This window comes from Phalaenopsis equestris, unplaced genomic scaffold (assembly GCF_001263595.1).
Source record: "Phalaenopsis equestris unplaced genomic scaffold, ASM126359v1 Scaffold232401, whole genome shotgun sequence".
Taxonomy (NCBI): Eukaryota; Viridiplantae; Streptophyta; class Magnoliopsida; order Asparagales; family Orchidaceae; genus Phalaenopsis; species Phalaenopsis equestris.
This window is the reverse complement of record NW_018250366.1, coordinates 64482-77916: the sequence shown is the minus strand read 5'-3', so window position 1 is coordinate 77916 and position 13435 is coordinate 64482. Positions and strand designations below refer to the sequence as shown.

Below are 13435 nucleotides of genomic sequence, written 5' to 3'. Positions count from 1 at the left end.
CCCTACACAAAATTTATAAGGAATTAGGTTTTGAATGCGATTTAAGTCAAAATGTTATGCACTAGGTTTTTTAAATTAAATTTGATTTATTGTTTCATATTTCTTTTTTGCTCATTTTTGAGCTATCCTCATCTTTGATTTTCTAATATTTTTGGTTTTGAGCTTAAGACGTTGTGGAAACATGTGAAATTAATTAAATTATGTGCTTTGACTCGTATAATTAAGGCAGAGAGAGTGTTAAGCACATGGTGCTAGGAGGAAAATTTTAAAAAATTATTTTAGCCTCTTTTCCTTCACCGCACTCATATAGGATTGATGCATACATGATTGTGCTGATGGAGACATTATTGTGGTCCCATTGGAGAAGTAGTTTTGTGGTTGTGTCGATGATAGAGTGGTCACATTGTTGGACTAAATAAAAATCATTTGAATTGTGGTACTAAATACTCTTATATGATTGCTGCAAAAATATAAATTGGATTTCCTAGTTTTAGTAGGCTTCTGTTTAATTTTTTTTTAAGAAATTTTTAGATTCAGGGTATTGTCTGAGAAAGAAATGTGACTTAAAATTAAATAATATTAGATTTTTCTTTTTATGTGACACTGATATAATGAATACTTATTGCTTCTTTGTTTCTCCAAGTAGTTTATTTTTCAATAGGATGGTGTAGGAACCCATAGTAAATTTTCTGTATGTGTGGGATCCGACCCAGTCAGCATCTTTGCATGTTTCTAGATTCAGTCTTTTATTTTCTCTTAAATAAGATTCATTTTCCTAGAGTTTATTTAACGTGTTGAAGATTTTTTTTTATATGCTAACTATACATGCGCTTCTTTAGGGTTATATATATAAACTTACTTGGAACGCTTGTAGCATAGGTAATGTCTCATTTGTTGTGGGTAAGATGAATAATATTCCTCATCATATTTGATGCCTTTCTTTATCAACTTTTGGGTTGTTTCTTTCCTATTTAAGTTTGTTGGAACATCTTTTCCTTTTTTATTTTAGTAGATTTAGGATCTAATTTTGTTGTCCCGGCCTTTAATCTAGCTACTTTAATTTAAAGAAAGTATTTGACTGTATCTATCTTTTATTTCAATTTCTCAATGGTTAGTTTTTCATTTTGCTTATTTATTCAAGATTATCACCTCTTATAATCCTGCAGTCTGCTTAGACCTCGACATTGATTTTGTTCTATTTGGAAATTTTTTTTTTCGAAGAGCACGATCTTTGGCAATTTATTTGAAGTTTATCCTTTCATTGGTATTGGCAAACTTTCCAAATTCTGCTCTTTGAGATTGTTTGGGACCATATAGAGTTTTCTTTAACTTGTATGCATGTCTAGCATTGAAATCTCAGTTAAAATCTTGTTGGGGGTTCTATATAGCAGGCTTCTTATTTGTAATCTAGGAGTACATTTTATACATCTAATTGTTATCTCTAATTGTTATCAAAGATCAGCTGAGGTTGGATGTTAGGGATCGAAGTATTCACTTCCTGTTTAGCTTTGTGGTTGCTGCAAATGTTTTTCCATAATTAATCCATTAGTCTGAGTGCAGTTTTTGCAAAAAGTCTAGTTTTTAATATTTGACCTTCTCATTTGCATTGTATATGAGAGTCTATACCCATTCTAGTCAATTAAAATTTTTCTTTTAGTAATTTTACTACCTCTCGTGTTTGTTTTCTTTTAGAGCTTTCATTTCTTCAATCACATCTCTTTTCAATTCTTTGTTTTTAAATGCTTATATTTTGTTATTCTTCATCTCAATGAGAACGGTTTTGTGGGCTGAGGAAATATTGGAACGGGAAGAAGTTGGCGATTGGATGTTGGGTCCATATTCACATTTCCTTTCTTAAAACACCATGAAGTTGACGTCATACATTCGCTGTTTTGTTATTGGTGTTGCACGAATTAAAATGACTAAGCATGCTTTGGTTTAGTGTTAGATTTTTTTTTTCTTAGACTATGCTGGTAGTAATGTTTAGGTTTGTTAAATAGGGTTTTATTGTTGTAGGTAAGTTTCAGGGAGATTATGTCTCATTTGGGTGATTGGGAGTTTAATGTTTAGAAAATCAAAGTTATTTTGGTTCCAAGGCTTCTGTTGAAGTCTCACTTTGGCCATTGAATATATTTTTTTTTTAGCAAAAATAGCATCCTAGACAATAGAGCATCTTTTAGAATTGGGATTGTAACACTTCAACTCTTTTTTGAGTCAAAAAGTAGAGTGAGAATATGCGTTTGGGGTTCTTGATCAAGTTTAGTGTTTTGATGGAAATAAACATCACTTGGTTCTTAGTGGAAGCTATGAGTGTTTTATGGTTCAAAAAAATTGCTGAGGGTTTTAATAATGTTTCGCTTTGTAAAATTTCACGGAGTTAGTTTATTAGGAATGTGGCACTAAAGGTATTTTTCTTTAAATATAATTTTAGAACATTCTTTTCAGAGTATAACCTCTTGTACTTCAAAAGAGAATGATTTTTTCTTAAAATGAAATAATTTTGTTGAAATGAAATAATTTTGTTGTGGGTTGTAACATTAGTGGATTCATGGATGATGTCCTTTTTTGTATATAAAAGATGACAAGGGCTTGATTAAAATATTTTTCCCATTAGTAGACCAAATATATTTAATATTAGTTTGAAATTGGTTATCAAAGTGTAGTGAGGATTTTGCTGGCATCAAGTTTATTTTTTTATGAGGAAAAGCCAGCCTGTGAACATGAAATCATCTTTGATAGTAACAAGCTATTTGACCCTAAGTGCAGATCACTTGGCCTAGCGATCATAAAGTTTTGAGTTTAAAGCTTATCATAAATAAGTTTGTGTGTGATTTTAGGAAAAAAAGGAACAAGCCAGTTGACACCGTTAGTATTAGTGATATTGGATGATCCGGGCATTAGTGTGCATTACTGTGGATTTAGGAAAAAAGGCATTGAAGTTTTGGACTCAAGGGGTAGGATATTGTATTGTGTGACCATTTGCTATAGAACATACGGAAGCTCCTCAAAATTTATTTTATTGAATAATACAAGAAACGTGGATTAACACTAAAAGATGAATTGAGCTTTATGAATATTATTGTTGAATTTGTGCCCTTGTATTAAAATTTCTAGATAATGAAGATTAAGCTATGCAATTATTAATTACTGTTTGAGTTTAGATAGTAATGTTCTTATTCCTTACGATGCACAATCATTTGATTCTTAGATAAGTATGATAAAATATTATAATTTAATTTAGGTCATATATTAATTTTTTAATAGAGTATACATTTATGGAGATTTTAGATACATGGAGAACCAACCACAATGAAGGAAGGGATAAATAACAACAAGCCTTTATCTCACTAAATGTTGTTGGTTACATTTAGGTATAAATAACACAACCATTGTCGAGTTTTAAGTCTCAGATGGGAAAAATAGTGAGTTACGTTAGGTAGTTGACAACTAGCGCAAATTTTTTTGTCGAAAAATTATGACATGAAACCAAATGTAGGAAAGTATGAGTATACTGTATATCTTTTCGACAAGAGTTGTTAGGGTTCTATAAAGTTCTATTTTATGATTTTTTGTGCTAGGTGTATGGGAAGAGGATATAGTTAAAAAGTTGATCATGATGTTTGTTTATTCTCAATCTATTATCTGGATTTTATTTGGATTATTTTAAAAAACACATCAGAGATTTGAAATCGAATACTCATCTTATTCAGCCACAACAAATATTCATTGGTTTATTAAATACTATCAAGATACGTAGTTTCTTTATTTTTTATTCTTAAAAAATAGAAAACACCACATCTTTTATTTTACTTGTTTTTAAAAAATATATAAATCGTAATATGCACAAACACATTTTCTAAAAACAGAAGATAGAAAAAAGAAAAGACTAAAATAGAAGAGAAAAAGTGATCCTAAACATGCTCCTATTGTTCTTCAAGATGGTTGAGGCTCATACCTTTGTGACCTGGGCATGGTGTGATTTTGTGATTTTTTTAAGTGTTTTCCTACCGGATAATTGTCAACTAGGGATAATGTTTTTCCTTCAGCCTATGCTTAGGTCAGAAGAAGAACAAAAAACTCATATAGTTAAGTTATATTTAACCCTATAACGTTTCTCAGTATTTTTTTTGATCCCTTATCTAGGTTGTAAAACCTTAGCTAAAATATGTTTATTCTATCAAGTTTTTGTAGTCAACCTAATCGTTTCAGTACACAATGGGCAAAAGTTATAATTCTTTATGAATGTTAACACCTTAATTGACCGGAGCAGGAGTAAGCGAAGACTAGAATGTTAACCAACAACTTGAATACAAGAAAAGTTCAAAAAACATTAAGGGAAAAAAATCGAGAAAACCACAGAAAATCACTATCCCTACATCACAATGACATGAAAAGGATTTAGCTACTCATGGAGAAAACAAACAAAATAAGGCAATCCATTTAAGGCAATGGTGCAAGTAGCATTACAACGTATGAACAGCTTACAACCAAGATTTTTCTCTTCTCCACAACAGTAAATTTTTCTCTCATACAAAACTCTCTCAAAGGAAATAAGAAATAAGAGGTAAAGAAGAGAGAACAACCCTTAGGGTTGAGAAAACTATGAATAAACCCTCAAACTCTCCAAAAACTCTCGAAGTTCATCATACAACTGCCCAAGATGATCAATTCATGCCCTAGCAGTTCTTGACCAGATTTAGCAATGTCAATATTTCCAAGTGTAGAAGCAACCTTGGTGATGTGGTAACTTCTAAACCCTTCGTGCATGCCGGACAGTTCTTGGATTGGCGTAATCAAGCTCAAATGTGGTGTAGCTACGCTGTATACGACGTAGTCACACCTGCGTTTGGCGTAACCACGCCACCCAACCACTCCTATGGATCAACCGTCTTCTTGCTCTAAAATGTGTAGTTAAGCCCCTATAACTTGCAAAACTCCAAAAATAACCTTTTTCAAGCGTAAAACTGTGATAAATTAAGAGGAAAATACAATTAAATGCAGGAAAAGTACGTAAAAGTGCCTCATATTAAATTCTTAAAAACATACCCATTACTTACCCTCAAGCAATCTTTATCTCAGCTAAGACTCATAGTGTTTGTAGTTCTCACGTGCAGTAATGGTTTTTTAATTATCCTATATAAATAGATTATATAAATTCCATGAAGGATATGCAAATATTATTTCATGGTAGGATCTTTATTAATTTCTAATAACCTTTCCCTTTCTTTAATTTCCCTTTTTCTGGGCCTATGCGAATCTCATACTCTGGTGTGATTGAAATATTTTCATTCCCCTAAGAAATTTTTAAATCAATGAGTTATCCAAGCGACCTAACTATGCTTAACTTTTTTCCTGAATATTAATTCCTAATAATCTCATTTAGTGAGATTTCCATGTAACTTGAGCGCCAATTTTTAGTTTTTTGGTCCACTTCGAGCTTACTCTCAGTATGTTTTAGACACTTGTTTTGATTTTTCTTTTAAACCATGCCTTCCACACTTTTTTATGTTTTTTTAATCTAAATTACTATGCTTAGTGGGGCCCATTTCTTTCAATGATTTTGAATATCCAATTCCTTCTAATTAATAAGTTTCAAATTTCCCTTATTGTAAATTCACAACATAAAGGCTTGGTAATATTAGATAAGTCCTTGATGTATCGACGGTAAAATACATCATGCCATAAAACACTCTTTATTCTCATTGCAGAAGTTGGTGAGGGCAACTTTTCTATCACCTGAATCTTCGTTGGATCTACTTCCATCCTCTTTTCTGAAATCTTATAACACAAAACTTCCCTTTCAGTGACCATGAATTGACACTTCTCTTATTTCAACACTAAATTTGTCTCCTCACACCTTTGCAACATATTTGCAAGGTGATTCAAGCATTTGTCGAACACAGAGAAATCATTCATGAAAATCTTTATCTTAGCCTTAATCAACTTAGACAAAATTGACATAATGCAGCAATGGAAAGTGGCTGGCATATTGCAAAGTCTAAAGGGCATCCTCCTAAAGACAAATGTCCTATAAGGGCTCGTGAAGGTGGTATTGTCTTGGTCCTCAAGCGTGACAAGGATCCAGTGGTATTCTGAATAGCCATCTTGGAAGTAGTAGAAAGAGTGACGTGCTAGTCTATCCAACATCTGGTTCAAAAGAGGCAGGATAAAATGGTCTTTCCTAGTGGTCGAATTCAATTTCTTATAGTCAATGCAAATCTTCCATCTAGTGACTTTCATAGTGGGTATTAACTCATTTCTTTCATTCTCTACTACCGTCGCTCTCTCTTTCTTAGGCACATGACTAGGGCTGACCCAACACTATCTGAGATGGGGTAGATGATGTCTATATCTAACCTTCAAGATTTCTTTCTTCACCACCTTCATCATCACAAAGTTTAGTTTCCTCTGGGGGCCAACTGTTAAGTCCATATCGCTCTTTCATCAAACTCCTATGCATGCACAAGGATGAGCTTTTACCTTTTATGTCAGTTATGTTCCACCCAAAGACTTTTCTAAATGTCGTAAGCACTCTGATCAACTTCTCTTGCACTTGACTCAACTCTACTGAAATGATCACAAGCAAAGCTGGAGGCTCTCTTAAATAAGCATACTTAGGTGATTTGACAAGGCTTTCAATTCCAGTTCAGGGGCTACCTCTGTGGATGGCACTAGGGGCTTTTCATTTGTGGTGGTGTCCAACAACTCAAATCTCTCCTTATAGGCTCTAGGGTTCCCTTGTAGCAGTAGAATAGATTCTTCCTAGACGTCTCACTTATTCTCAATCTCTAAATGTTCTACCGGGTCTTCTTCCATAGTTTCAACAATTTAGTTAGACACTACCCGTCAACTACATCAATCCTATGACAACGATCGTCACTTAAATATTGAGGAAATCTCATTGAGATCAAAATATCAAAAGTGGCATCCTATTCATTTACTCTCATGGTCAATTTCCCTTGTTTAACATCTATCGTTGACCTTCCTGTAGCTAAAAAAAAATTAGCCAAGTGTCAAGGTATCTCCTTGGCCTCCTTCTTGTCCACTATCGAAAAATCTACGGGGAATATAAATTCATCCACATTTATCAACACGTCCTAAAAAATTCTCATATGGTAAGCCAAGGATCAGTTAGTTAACTGTAAGGCCAGATTAGTCGACTGAGCCTTTCTTAACTCAAGTCTCTTGAAAATCAACAGTGGCATTAGATTTATACTTGCTCCTAAGTTACAAAGGGCTCTCCTTACAAATTCCTCTCCCATGACACACGAGATGGTGAAACTCCTGGGTCTTTCATCTTCTTGGGCAACTTTCTCTGTAGACTGGCACTATACTTCTTAGCCAATGCACAGTCTCAAAGTTTCCCAGCTTTTTCTCCTTGATCAAGACATCCTTCGTGAACTTGGCATAACTAGACATCAGTTCTATGACTTCAACAAATAGAATGTTTATGGTTAATTTTTTTAACACCTTTAAAAACCTGAAACTTTGTTGGTCTAGTTTTTGCTTCTACTGACTCAAGGGAAATTGTGGTGGGAGTCTCTCAGGCTGAATCCTAGAGGGTGAAACAGATATTTCTACATCTTCTACTGGGGTCTCACTCTCGCCTCCTACTACAGGGTCCAAGTCAATTAGGTTCTTCTCCTTAGTGGTGGTTTCTAACTCCTGATTCCTTAGCCTCACAGCCTGCACCTTCTCCCTCTCTTTTTCTTTAGAATTCAATTCAGTGTTACCGGGAGTGCACCTATCATTTGTTCATGAATTTGCTAACTGTTTTAATTGATTTTCTACTTTTATAGTGACTACAACCTGATTTTGTAATTGCTTCCTCATTTGAATCATTAGCTCCTCAAAAGTTGACTTTTTGCATGGTCTGGGAATTGGCTTGAAATCCTGTTGGGTATGCTTGTTTATGGGGTTTTTTTTTGTTTGTTCCAATTATCTACAAGATTGGCTTGAGGGTTCCCCCATTGTTGGTTTCCCACAGAACTTGATTATTATTGCTCAATTGAAACATTGAATGGTTTCTCCAGCCAGGTTGTAGGTGTTGAAATAAGGGTTATTGGCTTGGTTCCCTATGACATTTATAACCTCTAAAGTTGTCATGTTAGGATCTACTACTGGTCCATATATCCCTTCATTTAATGGAGATTCTTGCACTGCATTCACCCCAAGAGTATTTAATTTCCTCGAAATGACAGCTAAGTGGTTGGCTAGGATAGTTATAACATCTGTGTCATGATACTTGCAACTTTTTGAAGTGTCTCTCAGAAGACCATTAAAAATTATTGATTGTCATCTTCTTTATCAACTCATACGCTTCCTCAAAATGTTTGGACATTGATAATTCCTTAACTGTATTGTCTATAATGGACCTTTGGGAGCATACTAGCCCATTGTAAACGGTCTAGATAATCAACTAGTCGCCCAAGCCATAGTGTGGGCACCTCCACACCTAAGCAATTCCTTGAACTTGTACCAAGCCTATTGTTTCTCCATCTATTTTGGTGTACGAAGCAATTATTTCTATGCTTAGGAGTCTTAGATGGAGGGAAGTATTTTGCTAGAAATTTTTTGGCAAGGTCAGTCCAAATGGTTGCAGATATTGGTACACGGGGGTTTAACTACACTTTGGTCTTGTCCCTCAGAGAGAATGAGAATAATCTAAGTCTAAAGACATTGTTGGGGACACTGTTATACTAGCAACCGTCACAGAGTTCAAGGAAATTAGATATGTGAAGATTTGAGTTTTCAGTAGGTTGTCCTCCCAAGCTTGCTATTCAATACAATTTGGATAATGGCTGGCCTGAGTTTAAAATTATTGGCATCTACTATTGGGTAGTTGGTACGTGAATTTCCTCAGTAGATGGGTTGACATAATCCCTAAATGGTTTTATTGTATGGTCATGAGGGCTGGTGGCTTCTATGTGTGCCAGATAATGAATGTGCTCTCCTAAGGCATCTAAAGGTCCGATCAATCTCAGGGTCAAAAGATGCCAAATCTGCTTTGGCAATCCATGCATAACTAAGGCTAGTGAACATGTGATCGTAAAGGCAGACTCGACAGACGCAAAACAAAACACACAAAATCACAATGCCCCACACAAGTCTGTTAAAAGTCTATTAACATACACATGCAAAAATAAAAGAAAAACATACACTATTTTTGGATTGTAATATTTTTTGAGTTTTTTTCAACTTTTATAGTACCTGCAATTAAATTAGCAAAGTAAATATGCAAGTGCAACACAAATAATTAGAAATAAAAAAAAATAATGAAAAATAGATGTTGCTAAACATGGATTATAAGTTCAACTAAAGTTTTAAAATCATAAAAATTCTTAACGATTTTTCCTGAAAATAGCACCAAAAACTTGATGGCTGAAAATTGCTATGCGGCAGGTAATGAAGTACACAATTATACGTGTCAAATAATATGTGGTTTAAGAGTCTGTCTATCGATCCTAAAATGAAATAAGTAACAATTATTCTGACAAAAAATCTGTAGTTTCCTAACGTCAACACCTAGTTTAGCATGATCACAACCTTTGGAAGTCAAAACCTAAAATTCTAAACAAGCAGAGAACAAGTCTGAGAACTTGGAAAATACAAAACCAAAACTTTCAGTGTTCTTCAAGAGGATGAGGTATTTACCTTTGTGACTGGGATATGGTGCGATTATGTGGTTTTCCTAAGTGTTCCCCTATGTGATAATTGTCAATTGGGGATAATTTTTCTTCTTAAGCTTATGTCTAGGTCAGAAGAAAAATTAGAAACCCATAAAGTTAAGTTTCGAATAACCCTATAGTGTTTCTCATGATTCCTTTGATTCTTTATCTAAGTTATAAAATCCTAATTAGAATATGCCTATTCTACTATGTTTTTATGGTTAACCTAATTGTTCTACCATACAACGGGCAGAAGTCATAGCTCACAATAAATGTTAACATTCTAATTAGCCAGATCAGGAGTAAGAGTAAACGAAGACCAGAATGCTAACTAACAACATGGATATAAGTAAAGCTTGGAAAACTTGAAGTGGAAAGCATAAGATAAAACCATGGAAAGTCACTATTCCTTCATCCAAAGGCACCAAAAAGATTTAGGTACTCATGAAGAAAAGAAAAAACACAAGTTAATCTGTTGAAATCAATATGCAAGTTGCATTACAACATAAGAACCACTTACAACTAAGATTCTCCTCTCCTCCACAACAGTACATCTTACTTTCATACATAGCTCTCTCAAGAAAAAGAAACAAGAAGTAAAAAAGAGAAAACAGCCCTTAGAGCATCCTGCCTCAATGAAGGAAGAGAAAACCCTAAAGGAACCCTCAAACTCTCTAAAGACTCTCCGCAAGTTCAGTTTCCAGTCTTCCATATGATCAATTCGTGCCCTAACATCTCCTTTTATAGTTCTCTTGTTGGTTTAACAAGATAAAACTTTCCAATTGTAAAAGCACACTCGATGGCGTGGTTATGCCCAAATCCACCATGGTCAGGCCATCCAGTTCATGGACTGGCAGTCATGCCTGAATGTGGCGTAGCTACACCAAATACGACATTGTCATGCCTGAGGTTAGCGAAACCACACCGCCCAACTAGAGCAGGCGACGTAATTACACCGATTTTAGGTGTGGTTATGCTGGTGTGGCTCCCATGGATCCGCCGTTTTCTCACTTCGAATTACACGTTTGAGCTTCTGTAATCTGCAAAACACCAAAAACAATCTTTCTCAAGCCTAAAACTGTGATAAATAAAGAGGAGATGACATAATCACATGCAGGAAAAACACTAAAATTGGCTTATATCACTTGCAATACCACCGATTGCTAAACTAGCTTCAAGGGTGAAACTACCACCATTTTTGAACTCCAATTTGTGGAGTGTAACACCTTAATTTGATTAATCTCTCGAACAGTTGTTCTTAAGTTCATGGAATGACACACTTTAGCTCTTTATCATTTTACCTCATGAATATTTTTTATTTTTTTATTTTTTTCGCTGAAGAACCTGTGGCGGATGGAAAATGGGAGGAAGTGACATTTTCCTTTTTTTCTTAAGTGGAAATTGAGTATTTGCTTCTAAGAATTTGTAATGACACTACTTTCTAGGAAGGCTAGATTATCACATTTGCCATGCAGCGTAACTTTGAAGCATATTTGTATGAAGCAACTGAGAGTTGTTCTAGTTACTTAACAAGGGAAAATGCCACTTTTCATTTCCCTGGTCAACCAAATAGTTGACGTGGTCCACTTTGCCTCCAACGGGTTCTCACTTTGGCGTGAATATCCAAGGTCAGCTTATGAAAAGCATGCATGTGTGCGCTTTGGCAGAAAGTTTCAAAAAATAAGAAAATGAAACCATTCATTTCTACTTATCTTTTCACTTTGCAAAATTGTCTTTAGAGTAGTTAACAGGCGCTAAATTTAGTGCAATGTTCCGGACATTTTTTTTGCATGATAACCATGTGCTGTTTTTCTTGCTTGTACTGCTTTCTAATTTTTTGCTGACATACCTTTGTTTTACATAACAAATGTTTTGGCATGGTATTGTTTCACATAACATTGTAATTGGTGGTCCTTATCCTGACTTGGAAATTAATGACTACGACCATTTTTAATGAATTGAACAATTGGTCAGTTTTAGGGAATTCAAATTTTGTTTCTTAACTGATTTTGAAGGACATGCTTCATAAGACTAAAATGTCACATTATGCTTTTGCCCTTCCCTGAAGATTTTCAATAGATCCGTTCAATTGAGCATCATATTACTTTCCTAAAGCTCCCTTTCTGTTATAAACTTTCAATGATGAAATTTCCTGTCATTCAAGTTTAATTACTTAACCTTCTATAATGCTGGATAACACAATGCTTGTAACTTCTGTAGCCGTGCTTGTCGAGAATGGGAAATTCCTCCTATCAGCAAAAAGGAGTCGACGCACAACCTATACTGAATATGTAATTTCAATGGATCCTGAAAACATCTCAAGGTCAAGCAACACCTACATTGGCAAACTGAGGTAATTTATTGATACTAAATTCTGCATTATTGTTCTGCACTTACAACACCAAAAATTTTATATTTATTTCATCTGATGATTTTCTCCCTGTATCCATAGATCAAACTTTCTGGGTACAAAGTTTATCATATGTGATACACAGCCGCCTTATAATGTTGCCTCTCTCTGCCCGCCTGGGACAAGCCGCAGATTTTACTCCAAGAAAGTCTCACCTAAAGTTCCAACCGGCAGCTATAGCATAGCCCAGGTGTCATACGAACTGAATGTACTCGGCACTCGGGGCCCTCGCCGCATGCATTGTGTCATGCACTCAATCCCGGCTTCCGCCCTTGATATTGGTGGTATTGTCCCTGGCCAACCGGAACACATCGTTCCTCGCTACCTTGAGGATTCTTTTCGAAGCATGTCATTTTCGCAGTCTTCTCTCATGGACCGCTCCATGGACTTCAGCAGCACTCGCTTCTCTGACATCAGTGGTGCTATCCTGGCTGATAATATTGAGGAGGCCAAAGAACCGCCTTTAGTGCTTCGCAACAAGGCCCCGAGATGGCATGAACAATTGCAGTGCTGGTGCCTCAACTTTCGTGGCCGTGTCACTGTTGCCTCTGTGAAGAACTTCCAGCTCATTGCTGCCAATCAGCCTGCCGCGGGAGCTCCAACGCCATCTCAACCAGCTCAATCAGATCATGATAAGATAATTTTGCAGTTCGGTAAGGTTGCGAAGGATATGTTCACAATGGACTATCGGTACCCACTTTCTGCCTTTCAGGCCTTTGCTATTTGTCTGAGCAGTTTTGACACGAAGCTGGCTTGTGAATAGTAAGTCTTCATACGCAAGAAGAAATGATACACGTCTAGTTTTTTGTTGCTTGTGCCTGATTCTCGGCTTAAGTTAGTGAGTTGTTGTAAACTAACTGTGCATTTAGACATTCACCTCTTTGCATTTGTTTTCTATGAAAGTTTTTTTTTTTTTTTTTAATTAAAACGCTCTTTTTTGTTAATGTTTGCTGCTTTTGTGCATGGTGTCTCAGGTGTGAGTACTCTCAAAAAGGATCTTAAATGAAAATATATTACTGGCAGTTGAAAATTTCTGTAGCATTGTCATCCCCCTTTAATTTCGTGCAAAAACTGTATTCTGTACTTCATTTTGCTCAAATAAATTTGAATGAAAATAAAGGAAAATAGCTGCCTTATGAAGTACAGATGTATATTTTGATAAAATTTGAAAGCATTGATATTGATCCTTGTTTTATTTTGAAGGTTTGATTTAATTGTTATTGATTGTAATTTTTATTTTTTGTTTCATGATCAAATTTAAAATTGAATTATATTATTTTTTAAATATCAAATTAATATAGCTATGGAAAGGGTAAGAGATTAATATAAATGTTATTTATTTCACCTGATAGATAGC

General features: G+C 35.1%; 1 protein-coding gene across 1 annotated transcript in view; it reads left to right on the top strand.

Annotated features, from left to right (window-relative positions):
* LOC110038295 (tubby-like F-box protein 8) overlaps positions 1 to 13152 on the top strand; it is a 19282-nt gene extending 6130 nt beyond the window's left edge. The window contains exons 5-6 of the mRNA XM_020743086.1: positions 11889 to 12021; positions 12121 to 13152. Coding sequence (XP_020598745.1) covers positions 11889 to 12021; positions 12121 to 12841 — 854 coding nt within the window. The 3' untranslated portion in view covers positions 12842 to 13152. The remainder of the gene's footprint in view (positions 1 to 11888; positions 12022 to 12120) is intronic.
* The last annotated feature ends 283 nt before the right edge of the window (positions 13153 to 13435 follow it).